The sequence below is a fragment of the Pimephales promelas genome, chromosome 23 (assembly GCF_988280905.1).
Source record: "Pimephales promelas chromosome 23, fPimPro1.hap1.1, whole genome shotgun sequence".
NCBI classification, from domain to species: Eukaryota; Metazoa; Chordata; class Actinopteri; order Cypriniformes; family Leuciscidae; genus Pimephales; species Pimephales promelas.
The window spans coordinates 11,750,545-11,773,733 of record NC_142791.1 but is presented as its reverse complement, the minus strand read 5'-3'; the positions used below and the strand labels follow the sequence as shown (position 1 = coordinate 11,773,733).

At 36.8% G+C, this 23,189-nt stretch overlaps 1 protein-coding gene and 8 non-coding genes across 9 annotated transcripts; 8 read left to right on the top strand and 1 right to left on the bottom strand.

Moving 5' to 3' along the window:
* Positions 1 to 600: 600 nt before the first annotated feature.
* Positions 601 to 22,865, bottom strand: rnf208 (ring finger protein 208). Its single transcript, XM_089126167.1, has 2 exons — positions 22,185 to 22,865; positions 601 to 2,767 (listed from the first exon to the last, which is right to left on the bottom strand). The coding sequence occupies exon 2, from the start codon at positions 1,742 to 1,744 to the stop codon at positions 956 to 958; it is 789 nt and encodes a 262-aa protein (XP_088982293.1). The 5' UTR covers positions 1,745 to 2,767; positions 22,185 to 22,865; the 3' UTR covers positions 601 to 955.
* Positions 15,928 to 16,060, top strand: LOC120483279 (U8 small nucleolar RNA). Its single transcript, XR_005623571.1, has one exon. It is a non-coding gene; the product is annotated as a U8 small nucleolar RNA (small nucleolar RNA).
* LOC120483278 (U8 small nucleolar RNA) lies at positions 16,675 to 16,807 on the top strand. Its single transcript, XR_005623570.1, has one exon. It is a non-coding gene; the product is annotated as a U8 small nucleolar RNA (small nucleolar RNA).
* On the top strand, positions 17,216 to 17,348 carry LOC120483280 (U8 small nucleolar RNA). The gene has a single exon (XR_005623572.2). It is a non-coding gene; the product is annotated as a U8 small nucleolar RNA (small nucleolar RNA).
* Positions 17,785 to 17,920, top strand: LOC120483282 (U8 small nucleolar RNA). Its single transcript, XR_005623574.1, has one exon. It is a non-coding gene; the product is annotated as a U8 small nucleolar RNA (small nucleolar RNA).
* On the top strand, positions 18,337 to 18,469 carry LOC148969417 (U8 small nucleolar RNA). The gene has a single exon (XR_016149687.1). It is a non-coding gene; the product is annotated as a U8 small nucleolar RNA (small nucleolar RNA).
* Positions 18,880 to 19,012, top strand: LOC148969416 (U8 small nucleolar RNA). The gene has a single exon (XR_016149689.1). It is a non-coding gene; the product is annotated as a U8 small nucleolar RNA (small nucleolar RNA).
* LOC148969415 (U8 small nucleolar RNA) lies at positions 19,449 to 19,584 on the top strand. The gene has a single exon (XR_016149690.1). It is a non-coding gene; the product is annotated as a U8 small nucleolar RNA (small nucleolar RNA).
* LOC148969414 (U8 small nucleolar RNA) lies at positions 20,001 to 20,134 on the top strand. The gene has a single exon (XR_016149686.1). It is a non-coding gene; the product is annotated as a U8 small nucleolar RNA (small nucleolar RNA).
* Positions 22,866 to 23,189: the final 324 nt, after the last annotated feature.

Genomic DNA, 23,189 nt, shown 5'->3' with positions numbered 1-23,189 from the left:
TTCTCCACTATATAGTAGGTCAGAAACAGTATGTGAAAAGAGTATGTACAAATTCACAGTATAAATAGTAGGCGATAAGATCTAAGATGACCTGCTACTACCAAGATTCTAAAGTGCGCATCCAATGGACAGTTTACTAGGATTGTGCCCGAAGCCTAAATCCAAATTCGGAAAGGCACGGTAATGAGTACTGCGTTCTATCGAACTCCTAAAAGGAGGCTTGCTGTGCCAGTCGGTTACAGTACAGTACATCAGATTTCACTTATCACAAGATTATAGTAAGGAGAGATGATAGGATTATGGTGGAGGATTTGGTGTGCAACAGATCCTGAGCGTCAATGACAAATATCTTATCTTGTAAAATATCGGGTCAGTACTGTCACTCCCTATAAACAGAGTACTCGTGATAGCTAATTCAAAAGCCAACGTGAAAAGTGCATGCATTCATTTTGTAATAACGAACTATAAAGAACATACTTTTTTTAACGTTCACAAGTATGTGATTTTGAATGCAGCCCAGATTTGGAAATTGTTACCAAAATGGCTGAATTGATTACAGCACCTAAATAAGCTACTAAAAGTTTAGACCAAACAAAAAAGTTTGACTTTAAATTCTTTATTAGTCTTTATTATACCCAGTATGGGGGGAGATAGACTTCCCTTGGCATTCCCATGTAAAGAGATGTCAATGACGAACACATCCAAACAAGAGATTGAGGGCTATAGGGAAATCATTTTATACATAAAATACATTTACTCTGATATTTCATATCTCTGTCTTTGCACACAAGTGTCCTTTTCACTTCAAGTCCACATAGCATCCTGTGCTATTAAATATACAGATTCATCTGTGACCCTTCGGAGAAGGTGGATGTGTGTGACTCAAGGTTTCAGATGGTGGGCACAGGTGGATAGCTTTTGGGGTGAGTTGTGCCGGTCATCAGCCGTCTCCGGTCTACATGATGCCACAGGAGGAAAGAGGGTTGGCAATGTGGCAAGTGCAAGCCGACTGACAGTACTGGCGGACCGTCTGATAGCAGCTGCGGTCACCGTCGGTGCCCCACTGCACGGCCCCCGCCGGGTCGGGTGGCAGCCGGCTGAGGATGCTGGTGTTGATGGCCAGCGCGGCTAGCCCGTAGTCGGTGAAGAGCACGGTTTCGCGGCGGCAAGTGGGGCAGGAGATGAACTTGTACTTGGGACAGGACTCATACAAGATCTGCAGGCACTCCTCACACACCGAGTGCAAACAGGACAGGATACGTGGCCGCTTGCCGGCAAAGTTATAGGTGTGTCCACACGTGGGGCAGTCCAGTGGTTCGCATGGCATTACTGGGCCATTACTGGAGGTGGAGGACGAGGAGGAAGAGGTGGAGGAAGAGCGGAGCACGTACTGGTTGACGATTACGTTGTCCATCTTGTAGTGGAACTGATGGTAGCAGATGTCGGACGTGCTGGTCTTGCGCTGGGCAAGATAACTGGCTTCACGGCGGAGGACGGGGGCAGGAGGAGACACTAGGGGTCTGGGTGGGACCACAGTGTTCCCATTGACCTCCATGGACAGGTCGCCACATGCCTGGTTAACAATCACCTCGCCCTCACCTCCTCCATCCCAGGCCACACGGGGAGGTGGTGCGTAGCGAGGCTGGGTCACAGGGATTGGACACTCCCGAGGGAACTTCTCCGACTGGATGATCTTGACGGTGTCCATAGGGATGGTCACAGGTTGGCGCCGGAGGCAGGACATTCACTCCTGGGTGTGGTGTTCTTGGCTAGAGGAACTGGATGTAGCGTACGGTCCTGCAGAGAACGTCTTCAGTGCACTGGGGGAGGACACTCAGCCATTGCAGGGGACGTGAGGACGGATGGGTTTGTCCATTTCGGTCTCAAAGTCCCTCCTTGGTTACAGGCTGCGTCACCCTGAATCTTTATGCGGCACAGATGGACTAAGACTTCCAGCCAGTGCACAGTATAAAAAGCCCTGAAGGACAATGGATGACTGTGTCTTACTTCAGCTGTCACAAGAAGTTGCAGCTTGTGGCTCCAGTGGTTTACAAAGTTTTGAGGCAATGAATTACACCCTGTTCACTGATATTGCACAATTGAGAGTTCGATGTAATGTGATATTCAATGATATTATTTCTTACAAATAAATGGCTGAAGTCCATCACACTCAAGATCAGAAGATATGTTGGCAATTGTTTCAGTGTTTTTTACTGTGTTACCGCACATTTATTTGGACATAAATGCAATAAGGATCAAAACACAGAGTACCTTGAAGAGATTCTTGGGATCTTACTTAGAAATACTGTTTATTTCAATACTGTTGTAAGCCAAACATCTGTAGACTTTCTCATAGGTTGCTTTATGAGTTTCAGAAAGGAACTGATGCAACCAGCGTAACAGAAACTACATCCACCTCAATGTCACAACCTTCTTCCTGTTTCAGGTCTGCTATGACCATGCCTTTTATTGCTTCTTCTCTTGATTGACTGCACTTACACCTCCCTGACCTTTGTTTTGATAAGCAAAGTCTTTTCAGGGAGGTGCTCATGTGGCATCGGAAAGACCTGGAAGGCGTTCTTCCAGTCCTTAAATGACCAGAATTCCTTAAGGGGTCTGGGTTGAGCTTGACAGATTGTGCGTCCACTCTTTGGTGACGTGTCAGGTCTGAGAGTGTCTCAGGAGTCTTGCCAGACCATACTTGTTTCCAGCACTTTCCCCAGGGTGGCACAGATATGCAGACTCATAGGTAGTGGTGTTTCTTTTCCTGGAGGAAACAAATAAAACAGTTCAGGTGATGCTAATGCAAGGACACAGCTCAGCCTTTTCCAGGCCATTTGCATGCGTTCTTGGGAATAGTGTCTAAAAAGTGTCCTGTCATCTATAGCTTAAAAAAACAGCAATGGGCAAATTTGGATTTTGTGCAAAAGATTGTGATCTGCGCAACATGTCCATTCACAGCAGATATCTGGATCCCAGCAGCATCTTTTCCAGTCTAAAAAACTGCCTTGCTCTTTCTACCAGCTGCCATCTGGGGCCCTGTGGGGCATGGGCACTGTGGAGGAAGAGACTGAGGACCTGACCACAAAACAATCTGTCCAACTGCTATGAACCAATACATGCATTACAACACAACACTTCAGAAGCCCACACCTCTAAAATGGCTGCCAGTGCAGAGAATTGCTGTTCGCAGCCCATTTTACTTTCATAATGTGACATGTTTCCAAACGAAACAGGATGGTCAACAAGAAATAATGTAGGATTTGATTTAAAACATTGACATAAATAAATGCATAGTGGGACATATTTGGGAATAGTTTGTGAATATGGTCACAGCTAAAGGAAGTTGTTAGGCATGAAACATAGCAGAGCCCCGTAACGTCTTTAGTTGTGATATTTTCACATTATAAAGCAGCATGGCTTGCTTTTTTTTATAATAATATTAATGACACTGATATACAGTGTGTTTTCAGTTTCATGATGCTTTCATATGTGTTTTCCAGTCAGCATCCAGGACCGAAACAATCTGTTGTAGTTGTATTTCATTAATTTAATTTACTCTTTATTTCAGACCAATGGGTCCATATCAAAAACAAACAGAGTAGAACAAGAACAATACATACAGACATCAATTTACAGACAACATACACATTTCTCTTAAAAAACATATAAGCTTTCATTCCACTGCCTCCAGAAACAGGAAAAATACCTTGTATCACTTAATGTGATATTATTTTTATTCATTAGTGGATGTATAGATGAACATGAGAAAATGCGTAACAATATTAAGAATTATCGTCTGAGAAAAAAAATGTTGTGGTTGAGTGTGGTTTGTGAATGTGAGTGTGCTTTATAAACAGCGGTGAGAACATCTGTAAGAGTTCTCTGCATACTGTGCAAGATGTGATGATAGAGAATGTATTAGAGAGAGAAAAATGAGAGGGAGGGAGAAAAAAGCAGAGAGAGCAAGCTGACCTACATGCAACAGAAAAGGTAGAGAGAGAACATGCGTCCTTTTACTCCACATCCACACTGTGCTAGCCATCTTATGTGATAAAATAGAGCGCTTCCATTAAATTAACAAAGCTGCTTACACTGCATGCGTGTGACAGCACTTTAATGATTACCCCAGGAACAGTTTGTCGCATAATAGTGCTCTTCTCGCTACCAGTCGAAGAGGGGACTGGTGCGTTCATGTCATGTTGGAATTACCATAATTACCAGCTTCCGATTAGTAAAAAACTTGTAATTTGTACTCGTAATTACACACTGGAAACTCAGAAATTAATGAAACCCTGCTGTGACACCATATAAAAACTACCAACATGGGAGTGATATAAACACATAATGTGATATTTCATCCCAAAATGAAAGATCATTCATTTTTTATTATTTACTGTTGTTCTTGACTCTGATTTTTTTTTCTGTAAAACAAAAAGAGAATTTGAAGACCAGATGTACAGTGACAAAAAACACACCAACAAACATCCACTATTTTGCCACTCTTCTGAAGCTATGTGATAGCACTGTGAAAATCTCTCACTGTGCTGTATTCTAACGTTTTGTAATGACACGAGGGATGACATGGTCAGTAAATAAAGGGAGTTTAATTTAATTTTATGGATGAACACATTTAGCCTACCATGTTATTTTCATGCAATGCACCTTTGTTCACACTGTCAGATCTAACAACTCACACAGCAGTGGCTCGAATACTGTCTGTATGAAAGAGTGGCAGAGCCTGTATTTTATTTTCATGCTTGCCATTAAAGGTATAAAATATCCAAAAATCACTTGCACAGTGTGATTTATTTCCTGCAGTTGTGTACTTACACAATTCCAAAAGTTCCCAAAGATCTTTCATTTCAGAGAAATACCAATTTTAAATAATGGGTCATCCCTGGTCATTGTTGCCTGTCAATGACGTAATATTGTTATCCCAGGTTACCGCTTGTACAGCCACAGTACCCATGGTGACAGAAGTAGACAACTGTGTTACATCTAGCGGCCACTGTTATTGTTTCGTTCAAACATTATGGACCATTGCAAGCAAAATGTGGGACAAAAGGAGATCTGAAATGAGGATCAATATTAGCATGGCGTTTTCACGACTAACTTGCATGTACTTTATTAGACAGGTGAGCAAATGTACAAAAAACAAAACAACGTTACACAGCTCAACATAATGAAATGTTAGAATGGTCAGTATGTTATTCTAATGTTGATCTAGCTTACTACTAGTCTCATACAGACAACAAACTAACACATAGAAGTATATTAACAGTATAACACGCTCAAATTGTCACGGTGTGGGTTCATATCTGATTGCTGTCTGTGTTTCCCTTGTCTTGTGTGAACTTATTTCCTGTTCTGTGATCATGTTTTGTAGTCCTTTGTAGTTTTTCTAGTTCATTGGTATCCTCAGGTGTTTCTGATTGACCACACCCTCTTGTTAGCTTGTTTAGCTTGTTAGTCTCTGTATTTAAACCGTGTGTCTTGTTCCAGTGTTTGTGAGATCTTAGCTGTTAGCTGTGTTTCCTTGGTCCTGGTCTGAGTTTCTTTGGGGTTTTTTTTTTTGTTTACCCTGGACTACCTGTTTGTTTTGTTAACAAATGCGCTTGTGTTTGGATTAATTTTTCTGCTTCATTCCTTCCGCATTGTTACACAAATACAGTTTAGTGTGATAGTGTAGACCAAGTGAAACAGTGCTGCGTTACCTCACAAGTTTAAAGGTAGGGTATACAATTTCAAAGATTGTTCATTATTAATATCCTTGTTTAGATGCTGGATATAGTACAATCCTAACAATATGAATAGAAAAAAGAACTAAAAAAATCCCTTCACTCTATTGGCTGTACAGACACAGAGAAGTTGACCAATGTAAGCTGTCTGGTCGGACAGCTTACATAGGTCAACTGCTCTCATCCAATCACCAGCACCACACGAGTAAGTGCAGCTGACAGACAGTCTTTGGTAGCTAAGTAGCGTCATGTCAGCAATGGATAAAAATAAACGACATCAGCAAGCGGCCCCTGCTTACCCCTACTGTAAAGTTTGGACGAAAGAGAAAGTATGTGGAGGAAAGAGCGGAGATAAAAAAGAAAAAAAATGTGACGCCGGACTCTAGGATAAATATAGGGTCCACCATTGACCGTCGGAGGAAGCTTCAGGGAGATCTGGCACTGGAAACCGACGTTGAAACGGCTGACTTTTTGTTGAGCAGGTAAACATTTATTTATACTTTTATGTTGTGATGTGTGTTACATGAATATCTTTTTAATAGTTTGACAACTTGCTCATGCTGCCGGTCGGCATTGGCAATGTTAGCCGTTTAGCATCGCAGATCACGGGTCAAAGTAATTATATTTCTTGAAGTGCTTGAATATATTTCAGTGTGCCTAGCGGTTTCTGTTCGAGCCGATCGGAATTTGAACAAGATGCGCTGTGTGCTGCTATAACAATTACTCAAACCTTAGATGAACATTTCATCTGTTGCTAGTTGTGTTGACGTGAACTCATGAGGGATGAGTTTTTTAAAACTTCCCTACCGTCTCAGGCTTTCTCGACCGATTTTTAACATCATGTACCATAGCTTTAATTTGTCAAATAAACTGACTGTGTTGTATTACAAGTTACGTGAGTTACGTAATCAGATTACTTTTTTTCAAGCAACTTGAAAACTAAGTAAAGCATTACTTTTAAATACACAACAAAATATCTGAGTTACTTTTTAACTAATGCAAGTAACTTTGTTTTGTCATTCATTGACTGACACCTCACCTGTCCACATGCTGAGACAAATCAGAAGTAATGGAGAGGACTTGTGCGCTGTGTGAACATGATAACTAAATGCGAGCAGGCATTTACTCATCACACTGGCACAAAAACAGATTCAGATTCAAATGCAAACAAATATTCACAAACCTGTAATAATTAAATATGTTTCATAACAAAAATATACTTTAATATATTTAATCTCAATTTATAAACTATTATATTTGCTGCTGAGCATTGATGGTCCAATTTAGCCATACTAAAAAGAAAAAAATACTTTAATTAAAATTCACATTTGTGTTTCTTTTTTAATTATAATTGCTGAAGTAAGTGTTGAACTTTCTTCACCTGATAGGTCTAACTCATTTGGTAGTGGTTACATCATTATCTACATGCTGCAGTACAGCTTATTGGTTGCTGTTCCATCAGCGGCCAATGAGCTGCTGCTCAACATTCAAACAAATACTGGTAGTGTTGCTGATAGCAGTCTGCAGCACACTTTTAGAAACCCTCCATCTTCCCCAACTCCACCCATACAGACCTGGTATGGGGGTTAATTCATGTATGTTAAATGTGCAGCTGCAGCGTGTTTGACATGCTCACAGCAATAGTATATATTGGCAGTAGCAAGTCTCTGTACTTGCTCTGCAGCTGCAGTGTAGCAGATCTATTCCACCTAGACCAAATACATTAACATTGCCATATCCATTACCATGCCAATCTCTATACCAAACTGTCAAAGATAGTGATGTAAATAACACTGAAAATACTTATTAGAGTAGATACAGTGCAAACTCATCTGTCAAATCTTAATTAACAGATAACAGCTTTTATCTGTGGTGAGAAGCATTTGAGACATACGGTGCGCAGACATGGTTATACAGCAGAATGCAGTTGTCACTCTCATAAATAACCAAACTATGTGTCAACATAACCATATTAATCGTTCAAATACCGAAGTGACTGACAGCCATATTCTTTTGCTGTGTGAACATGCCCATAATGAGCTTTATTTTGTAATATAAGGGAATTAATGTAGCCTAATGTACAGCATTTTGCTATTTTCAACAATATGCCACTTATGGATCCATTTTGTTGCACAAAATGTGGTGTGTCTAATGATTGGGATGTGCAAATATTGTAATGCCACAGAAGCTGAGAAACCGTCAGATTCTATGCCGTTTTGTAGTATAAATAAGGGCTTTTCGTAGTTTCAAAAGGTTGAACCTGTTATTGTAAACCCCGGGTAAACAGGATCCTGGGTTATCTTGCTTCACATTTCACACTGATTTACCCTGGCTAAACATTAAATCCTGGGTTTTTAGAAGATGTCGTTTCACACTGTACATTCCTAAACCCTGGGTTTATGTCCTTATTTGCATATTTGCGGTGTCAGTGTCACTGGACAAACCTAGCTCACAAAATGTTTACATAAAGGCTTTATCGTTGTGCATCCTCATATCAAACAGTATAATTCAGACTATACTATCAAATGTATCCTGAATTGACTTTTCAGACAAAATAACCGTGTTGCATGGTAGAGTGCATAGAGTATCATTTAGTACACAGCTTGAACTGTACTGCTTGTTTAACAATACACAAGTATATTATTTTCAAGATTGTTAGTTCATCACAGGGCAAAAAATAGGCCTTGGGTCAAAGGACAATTGCATGCATTGCATATATATCTGGGAATGTATTTCTACACACTCACAAAAGTAGCAGTCGAGAAATTGAATTTAGCAGTCGAGAAATTGGATTTAGCACAGGAATAAAACGTGAAATGACGTGAATGTGCCGTAAGCTAGATTGTCTATTTGCGGCGTCTTTCCACTATCTGCATTCTTCTTTCCTCCCCCGTCCATCCGTTTCTGAAGATTCACATCTGAAGACCTCCACTCACACCCACGCACGCACGCACACACACACAAACACACTGGAACACACGCAGGCGAGCTGACAAAACCACGCTTGCACCTGGTTCTTGACGCTGTTGTGACCAGTCAGACCTATTAACTCATCATCATAACCTGTGTTTATTCTATTTCCCATCTCTCTCAATGGTTTAGTTGTTTACAGTGACTTAATTAGGATGTGAACACAGGATGCTGCTCCAAACCGTCCTCCATTTTCTGGAGGTCACAGAGGCAGCCAGTAACTGTCAGTCACATTCATTCGAGTTGCCACGGCACCACAGAGCTGTGAGGCAGAGCCAAAAATAACCACGCGCTCTCACTGGTTCACACATGCACACACACACACACACACACACACACACACACACACACACACACACACACACACACACAGGTGTGAATAAGCTTTCTGACATCAGCATAGTCAGCTGGTGCATGGGCGTTGGAAACCGTGAGATTGATTGTCAAGCATTCATTTCTGTTTAGAGATCATCGCAAAATATAACACAGTCTCATCCCAAATCGTCATATAACTGACGTTTTGGGACGTATTTTGACCATACGTCAATATCCGCCTTTTTAGGGCCCCCTTAAACGTCGGTAGATGGCGATCCCGGGCCGTCATACAACTGACGCTTTACCTTTAACGTCAGTTAGGTGACGGGTTAGGTTTAGGGTTAAGTTTAGGTATGGGGTAGAGTTAGGATCCCATAACCTCATCTACCGACGTTTAAGGGGGCCCTAAAAAGGCGAATATTGACGTATGGTCAAAAGACGTCCCAAAACGTCAGTTATATGACGATTTGGGATGAGACCGGGTTGCAAAATACACCACAACTGGACCCCAACACAAAGCGAACTGTAGATTATACTACCAAATATATGTGAAATTTGGATTTGAGTTAGAATTATTTTAGTATGTGAAATGAGCATAATCAGAAATCAGTTGAATCGTACAGTATTGAGAGCTGTCAAAAAAAAAAAAAAAAAATCGTTTTAATAAAATGGACCCCCAAATGTCAATCCCTTCCTAAAATATTATGGTGTGTACTGTACAATATATTGTCTTGAATAAAGATGCATTTCTGTGAGAAAAATTATTATAGTAAAATATAGGGGATTTTTTTCAAAGGTTTTTTTTTTTTTTTAATAACTGCTTGTTTTACTTGCTAAAGGGGTGATGGAAAAAAAAATATATGACGGGAGAAAATAATAAAAAGGCAATGTTTTTGGATTCTCTTGCAAAGTGTTGCCCCAAGAAACTTTGCCTTAGCTCGCAAAAAAAAAAAAAAAAAAAAAAAAAAAAAATCCGCTTGTAAAGTTTCTCAGGGAAATGCAAATGTTTCGAAAGCGAATGCAATGTTTCTCACGGAAGACATTTCATCATGTCTGTTTAGGGGCGCTGTATAAAAATACATTTAGTCAGGGTTTTGTTTTCATTCTAACAAAGTTAGGGAGTAAAGGGACATTATAAAAGAAAAAAATTTGATGGAAAAATTATTCGTAGAGAGACTTCACATTCGCTCACAAGGAAATTATTTGTTGAGAAACTTTACATTCGCTCACAAAGAACTCAGAAGGTTTTGCGAGCAAAAGCAAAGTTTCTCTGAGGAACGCAAAGGTTTTGCAAAGGAACGCAAAGTTTTTTGGGGAAAATGCAAAGCAGTTTGTGAGAAAATGCAAAAGCACTGACTTATTTATTTACTTATGTCCCTTTAGGTGTCTCTACTGTGCAATTTAGATATATCATCAGTTTATAATTCCATGTATTTTGCTATATACCATATTACTGAATGATTAACATATAGACCATAATTGTATTTACATGGAAGCTCAAAAGAACCATAGCGTAAGTATTACCATTGTAAAAAAACAAAAAACAAATACTACCTTGGTACACTGTAAAATCCAATTAGTATACCTTACTTGAAAAAAGCATGCAAACCGATTGCACTCAAAAAACTGAGTAAAGTGAAATAGGAATAATATGTAGTACTAACAAGTGCATGCCTAGTAGTGTACACTTACAAGAGAGTTCCAGTAACTTAAAATAATTTCTATACTATACTTGATCTTTTACTTTCCAGTATCTGTGAACCGAGGAAGTGTACTCCCAGAGTGCATTGCGGCATGAATAAATTAATTGCTTTATTTTACTATTTTTGGCTTTATTACAATTTTATTTGCTATCGTTATTGGGGTTATACTGAAAAGAGACAGCAAATAATATTGTAATGTCTAATTAATTAAATTATTTTTTTTTAAATGTTACCATGTTGTGGTTTGCATGCTGAATGTTGAAGTCTGTATGTGACTTAACCAAAATTGCAAGATATTGTCACAAATATAGAGGGATTATATCAACCCAATTAAAGATTTATGCCATAAGCGTTAGCAATAAAATGTTAAAAGATCATTATTATACATGAAATATATTTATGTTATATATAATTTATTAATTAATTTAAGTATGTGTGTTTGTGTATATATATATATATAAATTACTTCACTTCCTTTGAAATCAAAAGTTCATCACTGCAAACAATTGGAAGAGAACAATAATATAAATTAAGTTCCAAGTGCCCAACCATAGGGAACATCAATCACAATAATGGTGAGAAAGGATAATCAACAAGTCAACTAAAGAATTTTGATGTTCTGCCAAAAATATTTAGGTGTATTGACAATAACACTCAAGATGACTGGAAAATGAGCGAATGCAAATTGAAAATGGTACTCAAACCAGTCAAGTAATGTTTACAAGGTTTTTCTGAGTAACGAAAGCACACATGCAAACAGTACAGATTACTAAGAAATTTTAAGTAAGTTCAACAAATTATTGCACTTTAAGTAAAGTTAACAAAAAATTCTTAGTTAGAATAATGTTAGATTTTTTTTGTTTAAAAGATTGTATTATACTGTAAGTGACTTGAGTCTAGTGCTATAAATTGTACATATATTTTCTTTGCGTAAGGGTAGGATGTATATTTCTCAATATATGAATGATCAAAATATTAAATTAAAACCTCAGACATATCAGAAAAAACTTTTAAATTCCAAAATAATAGAGCATTAAACACTAACAGATCTCCCCTATATTAATATTGAGCAAAACACACACAAAAAAAACTTATTTATAACATTTACTCTCAGAAGTCAGAAGTAAAGCATGCTGGGATCTAGAAATCTTTTGTAACCACTGATTGTAAATCATTCCGTGAATGTGTGTGTATATGTGTGTACAACACATTCACATCTATAACGAAACATGAATGTGCAATAAACGTACACATCAAAGGATAAAACTTTAAGAATAATGTAATGCTATTTGTGTCAAGCAGTACTGTAGTTTCCCATATGGAAATGTATTATATATTATATCGCATTATATTTTGCAGTATATTCCCATATGATTTTATTACGTAAGGGAATATCAGTCAATATACTGTCCAAAACACTTTAGCTCTGTGAACCGATTAACTGCAATTCAATTTTTTTGTTTGTGAGGAGCAAATGCAGTTCAGCCTCTCTGCTACTATTGCACACAGCCACACAGGATTTCATATTTGATAAGACAAGCTCCTCCATTATGTAAGAAGCTCATGAGAGAGAGAGAGAAAGACAGCAGATAACATATTAAAGCAGCCCAACTGTTTGCGTCTAACCACGGCACTGCTGCGCTTAATGAAATCATGTGTGTGTTCGACCCTGTCAGCACAAAACATGATGAAGAGGGGCAGAGAGGTTGATAAAGAGATGGCGAATTACTGAGATGAGCTGGGCTGCAGTTCACAAAAGCACCGTAAGCCAATGTTCTCTACCATTTACTTTCGAGGAGAGTGATGGTATCAGACTGTTATGCAATTATATATATATATATCAAAGTACTACTAAATGATCACGATATTTTCATACACAGCAGGTATTAAAATGTACCATGTGACATTTTGTTGGTTACTTGATTTATATTCAGTGTTGCACTGAACTGAAGATGAGTGAAATCTCATTGCTTCTTCACTTATCCCTACATGCAAAACAAAGCATTGAGAACTTTGTGTGTACAGACTTTTAATAAGAAGATACGTTATAAAGACACTTCACTTCGTCTATCAGACAGGAGCCATCTTGGGAAAACAGTCACGACAAGTCGAACCACGAACGACGTGCCAAGTGAGCTGAACTGTATGAACAGCGTTCGTGGTTTGACTTATCGAGTCTGTTTTCCAAAGATGGCTCCTGTCTGTATACACGAACTGTCTTTATAATGTATCTTCTTATAAAAAGTCTGTACAAAGTTCTCAATCCTTTGTCTTGCATGTATGTACCCTCATTATGTTACTGTGTTATAGTGTGGGGCTATTTTGAGCCTTGTTAGTGGTATAAAGTAGCGATTACTTTTTACTTAGTAGATGCCCCCATTACTAGCGTTATACGCTAAACAGTTTTTAGAGATAAAACTCTTTACATTCGATTATCATGAAAACAAATCTCAGAGAACGGTTGACTAGGTACTAATGTTTTATTAGACCAAAGGTTCATTTTGCGCCAGAGTTCTCCTTTGATAATGTGGAGTACATATTTCTCTGTAGTGTTGACTGTTCATTAATGAAACTCCATATACTTCCTTTTTTCTCTAAAGCACTAAATACAGAAAAATGTGTGACACATTGACAGGCTCAGTAACTGAATGCATTGAGTAAAACAGTCAACAACATTCTTGAGTTCCTCCACTACCTCATCACATTGTCAAGACATCATATTCCAGTACGTTCTGACAAAACCATGACACAAATACACATGTAATTTGCCTTACAGTGTTTTTTTTTTTTTAAGTTATAATACTTACTATCCTAGTTTTATACGCAGAGACAAAGCATTTGTTGGGTTTTTTTTCCCTGCAATGTTCAAACACTATCAAAACATTGCTCTGTTTGTTTGAGAATCAGCCTGACACAGCAACAGCTCAACCAATAGCATGAGTTTAGGGGCGGGACTATCTGTTTGGGTGACCAATAAGGGGGAGTGTTTAGGAAAACTGTTTGAAAGTCATTCATTTTACAATTGTTTGTTGACTCTCCGGGTGTAAATGAAACACTTCACATCTAAAGTGAACAGTCCATATTTAGGCAGCTTGTTATCGGATGGTTAAAGTAAACTCGCATTCGGTCCTTCGTTCTGGTAAATAACGCGATGATCCAATCAAATCCTGATGGATAAAATTAAGTCCTGCCTTCATTTTGTCTCCTTGCAGAAGTTATTTGAAAATCTCCATTAGCTTCCATCATGAACAGAATGTGATTTACAACACTGAGAGCAAGCAGACAGATGGACGCACAGTCATCAAATTATTCGAGAACATTCCAGTCCACATACCCCTCTAACTCCCACAAATACACACACACACACACACACATTACAACAAAAATACACACAGGTACCACCCATCACATTCCACAAGCACATCTCTCCCTACCGCCCGTCTCTCTCTGTCTCTCTCGCTCTCTGGATACATTCCACCTGTGCAGTGAGACAGTCAGCAAGAGGGCATCATGTCCTGTGCCAGCGATGCAATCAGCTGTTCACCTCTGTCTCAAAGCCTGTCCTAGGCCCTGCCCTTACGGCCAAAGCAAATCTCACACATACAAGGCAATCACATTCATGTTTGGATATGCATGATTTTGAAACATATCAACAACTGACACGACAGCATCTTAAATGCAAACACAGATATGTGCATTTTAAAAATGTCAATCTATTTTTAAATGTTTACATGAATTATACATTAATCGTAACTTGAACTATAGGCCCACTATATTAAGAATAAAGTGCTACTATTTAGCAAATCTTAACTGCTTGATTGTTTATATCATTGTAAAATGTAAAAACTATATCGTCTAACTCTAATCTGCTAAATGTCAGTTTTAAAACTTTGTAAGACACTGATTGAGGAACTGCCACTCCTCGAATGAACAAATGACCTCGCTGAAAATTAACATTTGAACTCCCCCTCATCCCCCATGCAGAGATCAGCCAAACTCACACAAGAATCTAAATGGTTTAATGTGAATGATTATCGTAGAGTATGATATGTTTAGTATTATTTGAAATGTCTACAAGTGCGACAGGTGCAAATGTCTCATTTCCAAATAAGTAAAACAAAAGGTAATGCGATTTTTTTAAGAGTTTAGAGATAACATACACACAAAGGAGGGTGGATGGGTAAACCCTCCTGCTTTCAGAAGGTGTTAACTCAATGTTAATTTCCACTGATTGTACCATGTGAATCAACTTCTGGCCCCAGTCAGTCTGGGAAAGTGTTTAGGGTAAATTTCCACTGTGAACTCATGTTTACATATGAAATGAGGTCTGTCTATAAAATGAAATGCAACTACATAATGAAATGCAACATGAATAAAAGCTCCCTTTTCTGTACTTTAGATGAGCCTGTGAGGCTTCACACATTTCTTAAATGTCAGATTCGTCTTCTCTTTATTCCAGAACATTTGATATTTTGTATGAATTATCTTTGAACTGATTATACATTTCCTTCCCTGACATAGTACATTGTTACACTTAGATATTTTTTAATTAGAGTTAAAAGGAATATTCAAACTTTCGCTTTTATTTAATGATGCAGATATCATTAAAAAACCTTTTCATTTTTGGAGTCTGATGAAATAACGAGAGAATACATATGAGAAATGTTTTGCATTTAATCAAAAATATTTAGCCACGAGAAAATACAGTAACATGCAGAGATCTTGAAATTATTGTACAATTGTTTAAAGTAACAATATTGAGCTTATAATAATTAAATTAATGGAAGCTGAACGGTAGATATTATAAACATGTGTAATGTTGTATTAATTATTTAGTTGCACAATGTTTACACAAATAATTAGTATAAATACCATTGGTTTTGAAATCCACCAATGGGATAGGAGGAACCACCAGTATGCTAATTTGGGAGCTGAAAGAAACTGAATTTAAACTCTCTCAAGCTTACTTATATATATATATATATATATATATATATATATATATATATATATATATATATATATAAATATATATATATATATATAAAACATCACACATATTTGTCTGGTCCTGGTCATTAAATTTATCGCAAAATTATTGGCTTGATATTTAAATACTTTAAATGAGTTAGAAACACAACCATGATTGAGAATGCGAGAACAGTTTACAAAAGCTTTCCGAGACCAGTCCATCAGTTACATCAGTGAGGTCTATCCTTACCTGTTATCTTACAATTAAGATTACAGAATATGATGATTGGATTTTATGAATATGTGATTATAATCCATATTCATTCAGGGCTTGCAACCCCTTTATGAATCCTATCTGATCTAAACATTATCTTATATAAATAAGTTAAGCACAGTGAAATTACCAAATTAGGGAGTAGCAAACATGGTGGTAGAATTAAAGAATATATTATTCATGTTTAATGTGTATCATAATTGAATAGTCAAGTCAAGTCACATTTATTTAGCTTTATATTTATATAGCATTTTACACAAATAAATAGCAAGAAGTACCTTAGGTTCATATATATATGTATATATGAAGAGTTCAGATGCAAAAGCCTCTAAATGCCATTTGAAATTTTCTTCTTTAATGATGATTTTTATCAAACTTGTATATTTAAGTTCAGTAATTTCACTTAAATAACAATTAATAGGTAATTATCATTGCCATTTAAGTGAAATTACTGAACTTAAATATACAAGCTTGATAAAAATGATCATTCTAGAAGAAAATTTCAAATGGCACTTAGAGGCTTTTGCATCTGAACTCTTCATATAAAAACACGTCACAAATGTTTGTCTGGTCCCGGTCATTAAATATATCGCAAAATTCTTGGCTTGATATTTAAATACTTTAAATGAGTTAGAAACATAACCATGATTGAGAATGCGAGAACAGTTTACAAAAGCTTTCCGAGACCAGTCCATCAGTTACATCAGTGAGGTCTATCCTTACCTGTTATCTTACAATTAAGATTACAGAATATGATGATTGGATTTTATGAATATGTGATTATATTCCATATTTGTTTGGGAATTGCAACTCCTTAACAAATCCAGTCTGATCTAGTAATTATTTTACAGCTGTTAAAAGTAACATTATTGAGCTTATAATAATCAGATTAATGGAAGCTAAATGGTAGACATTATAAAAATGTGTAATGTTATACTAATTTTTTAGTTACACAATGTTTACACAGATAATTAGTATAAATACCATTGGTTTTGTAATCCACCAATGGGATAGGAGGAACCAGCTTTATGCTAATTTGGGAGATGAAAGAAAGTGAATTTAAACTCTCTCAAGCTTACTTATATATATAACATTCACAAATGTTTGTCTGGTCCTGGTCATTAAATCTATTGCAAAATTCTTGGCTTGATTTTTAAACACTTTAAATTAGTTAAAAACACAACCATGATTGAGAATGCGAGAACAGTTTACAAAAGCTTTCCGAGATCAGTTGAATTGCTACATCAGTGAGGTCTATCCTTACCTGTTATCTTATAATTAAGATTACAGAACATGATGATTGGATTTTATGAATATGTGATTATAATCCATATTCATTTGGGGTCTGCAACCCCTTTATGAGTCCTATCTGATCTAAAAATTATCTTATATAAATAAGAAAAGTTCTGTTAAACTATCACATTATGGAGTAGCAAACATGGTGGTAGAAGTAAAGAATATATCTTATTCATGTTTAATGTATATCATAATTGTATAGCATTATATACAAATAAATAGCAAAAAGTACCTTAGGTTCAAAAATCCTCCAATGGGATTGCAGGTATCACCAGTACGCTATTTTGGGAGTTGTAAGAAACTGAAATTATACCCTATCTTACTTAAAAAATAAAAATAAAAAATAAAATAAAATAAAATAAACACGTCACAAATGTTTGTCTGGTCCCGGTCATTAAATTTATCGCAAAATTATTGGCTTGATATTTAAATACTTTAAATGAGTTAGAAACACAACCATGATTGAGAATGCGAGAACAGTTTACAAAAGCTTTCCGAGACCAATTCATTAGACACATCAGTGAGGTCTATCCTTACCTGTTATCTTCAAATTAAGATTACAGAACATGATGATTGGATTTTATGAATATATGATATGATTATATTCTATTTGCTTGGAAATTGCAACTCCTTAACAAATCCTGTCTGATATGGAATTGTTGTGCAATTTATTTAAAGTAACAAAGTTGTGCTTATAATTAAATCAATGGAGGCTGAATGGTAGATGTTATAAAAATGTGTAGTGTTATATTAATTATTTAGTTGCCCAACGTTAACACAAATAATTGGTATAAATACCATTGGTTTTGAAATCCACCAATGGGATAGAAGGAACCACCAGTATGCTAATTTGGGAGCTGAAAGAAATTTAATTTATACTCTCTCTCTCATGCATACTTTAAAAAACAAAAAAACGTCACAAATGTTTGTCTGGTCCTGCAGGTCATTAAATTTATCGCAAATTTCTTGGCTTGATATTTAAACACTTTAAATGAGTTAGAAACACAACCATGATTGAGAATGCGAGAACAGTTTACAAAAGCTTTTCGAGACCAGTTCATTAGACACATCAGTGAGGTCTATCCTTACCTGTTATCTTACAATTAAGATTACAGAATATGATGATTGGATTTTATGAATATGTGATTATATTCCATATTTGTTTGGGAATTGCAACTCCTTAACAAATCCAGTCTGATCTAGTAATTATTTTATAGCTGTTAAAAGTAACATTATTGAGCTTATAGTAATCAGATTAATGGAAGCTAAATGGTAGACATTATAAAAATGTGTAATGTTATACTAATTTTTTAGTTACACAATGTTTACACAGATAATTAGTATAAATACCATTGGTTTTGTAATCCACCAATGGGATAGGAGGAACCACCATTATGCTAATTTGGGAGATGAAAGAAAGTGAATTTAAACTCTCTCAAGCTTACTTATATATATATAACATTCACAAATGTTTGTCTGGTCCTGGTCATTAAATCTATCGCAAAATTCTTGGCTTGATTTTTAAACACTTTAAATTAGTTAAAAACACAACCATGATTGAGAATGCGAGAACAGTTTACAAAAGCTTTCCGAGATCAGTTGAATTGCTACATCAGTGAGGTCTATCCTTACCTGTTATCTTATAATTAAGAATACAGAACATGATGATTGGATTTTATGAATATGTGATTATAATCCATATTCATTTGGGGTGTGCAACCCCTTTATGAGTCCTATCTGATCTAAAAATTATCTTATATAAATAAGAAAAGTTCTGTTAAACTATCACATTATGGAGTAGCAAACATGGTGGTAGAAGTAAGGAATATATCTTATTCATGTTTAATGTATATCATAATTGTATAGCATTATATACAAATAAATAGCAAAAAGTACCTTAGGTTCAAAAATCCTCCAATGGGATTGCAGGTATCACCAGTACGCTATTTTGGGAGTTGTAAGAAACTGAAATTATACCCTATCTTACTTAAAAATAAAAAATAAAAAATAAAATAAAATAAAATAAACACGTCACAAATGTTTGTCTGGTCCCGGTCATTAAATTTATCGCAAAAATATTGGCTTGATATTTAAATACTTTAAATGAGTTAGAAACACAACCATGATTGAGAATGCGAGAACAGTTTACAAAAGCTTTCCGAGACCAATTCATTAGACACATCAGTGAGGTCTATCCTTACCTGTTATCTTCAAATTAAGATTACAGAACATGATGATTGGATTTTATGAATATATGATATGATTATATTCTATTTGCTTGGAAATTGCAACTCCTTAACAAATCCTGTCTGATATGGAATTGTTGTGCAATTTATTTAAAGTAACAAAGTTGTGCTTATAATTAAATCAATGGAGGGTGAATGGTAGATATTATAAAAATGTGTAGTGTTCTATTAATTATTTAGTTGCCCAATGTTAACACAAATAATTGGTATAAATACCATTGGTTTTGAAATCCACCAATGGGATAGAAGGAACCACCAGTATGCTAATTTGGGAGCTGAAAGAAATTGAATTTATACTCTCTCTCTCATGCAAACTTTAAAAAAAAAAAAAACGTCACAAATGTTTGTCTGGTCCTGCAGGTCATTAAATTTATTGCAAATTTCTTGGCTTGATATTTAAACACTTTAAATGAGTTAGAAACACAACCATGATTGAGAATGCGAGAACAGTTTACAAAAGCTTTTCGAGACCAGTTCATTAGACACATCAGTGAGGTCTATCCTTACCTGTTATCTTACAATTAAGATTACAGAATATGATGATTGGAATTTCATGAATATGTGATTATATTCCATATTCATTCAGGGCTTGCAACCCCTGTATGAATCCTATCTGATCTAGAAATTATTAAAAATTGTAAACAGCAGCAGCAGCAGCAGCAACAACAACAAAAAACGCAGGCTATTAGTTTTTTTGTTGTTAGAAACATAATAATGTGTATATTAAAAAACAGCTTGGTAATGGGTTTATTTGGATATTATGTCTTCCACAAAGTTTCCTATGTCTTCCACCTCACGATTGTGTGACAGGAAGAAAATATGGGCGGATGTTGTAATTTATGGTACTGTAAGATCAGACTATGTTTGCATCTTCAATGAAATGGCTGTTTTTGTGTGTGTGTGTGGAGCTGCTGTAGAGAACACAGGTCATGCTAGTTTTAGCGTGGAGGAGGAACTGTTTAATAATTCAGTGGCTGTCATTCAGAGCAGGCGTCAGCCATTTTACCCACAGCTCATTCACAGAAGAGACTGTTTGTTCCCTTAACCTCTGTTGACAGATCACCTGGTCTGTTTTACAGGACATGTCGCAAATATCATTAGCAATGTTAGAAACTGGCCGACCGTGATAGCGTACAATACAACCAATTTGCTTCGAAAGGATAGCATTATCAGAGTGACAAACAAGCTATTAAGTGAATCTTAATCATCGCCAAACATTGGCTAATGATTAAAAACTGAACTTTTCACTTATCACTATCTTATCACTATAACATTTTTCAACATACTGTACTGTAGCTATGCAATAAACAATATGTTCAATAAATAAATAATCTTCTAGTATTTGATTTTATCAATCGTGTTAAACAATTTGCCGCCATCCCTAAATGGTGACACCAACAATAAGCACCAATAATAACATTTATCAATACAAAGCCATTATTTTCAGCTGATTCTGGCATGACCTCAGGTGCACAGACAGATTGCTTTCCTCTTTTGAGATATTGACGGACAGATCGATTTCTGATTCTTCATTGTGACGGGGCTGAATCTACACTCCAGGAAGCAGACTGGGGCTTCTGGGTGTTTGGTTGAGTTTTTTGGTGCTTATTAGTATTCTGGGAGTGTGTGCATCTGTGTTAGCAGTTTTTAGTGCAGTGTCGTGGGAGGGGTGTGCCAGCAGCGGCTGTTATGCAACCAGAGCAGCATACGCAGCACACGGACTGCAGCGCCCGTGCATGCAACGCGCGCGCGCGCACACACACACACACACACACACGCACTCACACTAACGCTCTCAAGCACAGGTCCTTCTCTGTCTTAACCACACATATTGGTTAGTATGTGTGTCGGCGTGTAGTAGCCCCATGTGATCAGATCCCCACTCGGATAATGTGAGTCATTGATGGAATCAGTGTTTATGTGTGCATGCAATCGTGAATTGCAACCTGCCCTTTTCCACAACACGGTCAATACGGCCACACAAGAACTGAAGTGCAAGTCCTGCATGAGGATGTGGGACCCAGAAAAGCAGAAATATAACACACTAGTGTAACACGCAAACGCACAGAGATACACAAACCCACATGCTACAACAACAACAAAAAATCCCATTGACAAATAAAGAACAAGACTACTGAACCCCTACACCTTTATAATCTTTGCACTCAAAAAATTATGTAAGGTCTTCAGTAGTTTGTTCTACAATGTGATTTTTAGATTAATATCGATTACTAGATTCTGTATATGAATCTAATAATAATGTATATGCATATTTTTGATTATTTATTATTTACAATATTAACATTTACACACATATGTAGGCTACTGTATTGTAGAATATATATTTGATATATATTACATATACTTTCATAAACCTATAACATCTAAAAAAAAAAATAATAATATAGTATATATATATATAGTATCCACAATTAGTCTTAAAGTGTTTTTTTAACGTTTTAACCTGGATCTATTAGGTTGCACCAATATTAGGCCAATATATTTTTATGTTGTTGAATTTTTAGGTATTAGGAAATACCTCAAGGAAAAACTGCACATTCTTGTTTTACAATGTACAATATTTAAATAACATTCACGATTACACGCACATGCAAAGGTTCAAACTCATTTGACCATACTAGAATACAGCCTTTTTAAGCATGCTTACCTCTATATGTAGTTGTCTCTAGTGGGTATTTTGTGGCGAGTCTCTGAATTTGGAGTGGTGTGGTCAATTCACAGGACCTTTCTCACATAGGTACACAAAGTTCCTGTGATTCAGCTGCTGTCTCAGGCTCCCTCGTCCCTCTGAGCACAGCCAATCGCATCAGATGCTCCTGTTGCATGCGAGAGGACGGAGGAAAGACTTCTCCGCCAGTCTCCAAGAAGGTTGGATGGAAGAGAGTAGGACGGGAAAGATGGAGGACGAGATGTCAGATGCGTCACAAAGCACCGTTCTGTTCTTCTTGTCCACGATGGGCTTTTTTTTGTCCAGTGATGGTCTTGGTCCTTCACTCACTTATTCATTCACCCAATCAGTCAGTTGTGTAAGATGATTCGTGGCTCTCTGCATCCGCTCTCCTCCTTTTTAAAGTTATCACGCTCTGTCCGTCCTCTTCTTATTGGGATTTCTCACTTATATGCTATTTCTCTGCAATATCTTTCAGTGAAGCCTTATGTCTTTCCCTGTCTTCCTCTCTCTCTCTCTCTCTTACAAACACTCATTCACACCTGCACACACACTCTCTGACTCACAAGTGCATGCTTTGCCTCCGTTTCTGTGAGTATCTCGACTCATCCTCCTCACAGCCTCTCTCTCTTTCTCTATCTTTCTCTGCTGCAGTGCCTCTGCAGGCTGGATCACGTTTTCACCAGAGAAAAAAACAACAACAGCCAATCAGAGACCCCAACTCATCCCCCTCCCTTTGCAAGCTCTCTTTCTCTCAGTCTCCATCCATCTCTTTGTTTTACTCTGACACTCTGCCTCAAACAGGGTACAGATGCAACTACACACACGCGGTCATACAGCATTTGTGTTTTGTCACTAAATTTGCTCTAGCGTTGTAAACAACCAGGTGACAGGATGAACGATGCAATACAAAAACATGTGACGCAAATTATGATGCCGAAAGGCTGATAGTTAGCTCATAAGATTTCATTAAAAGTGGTGCGC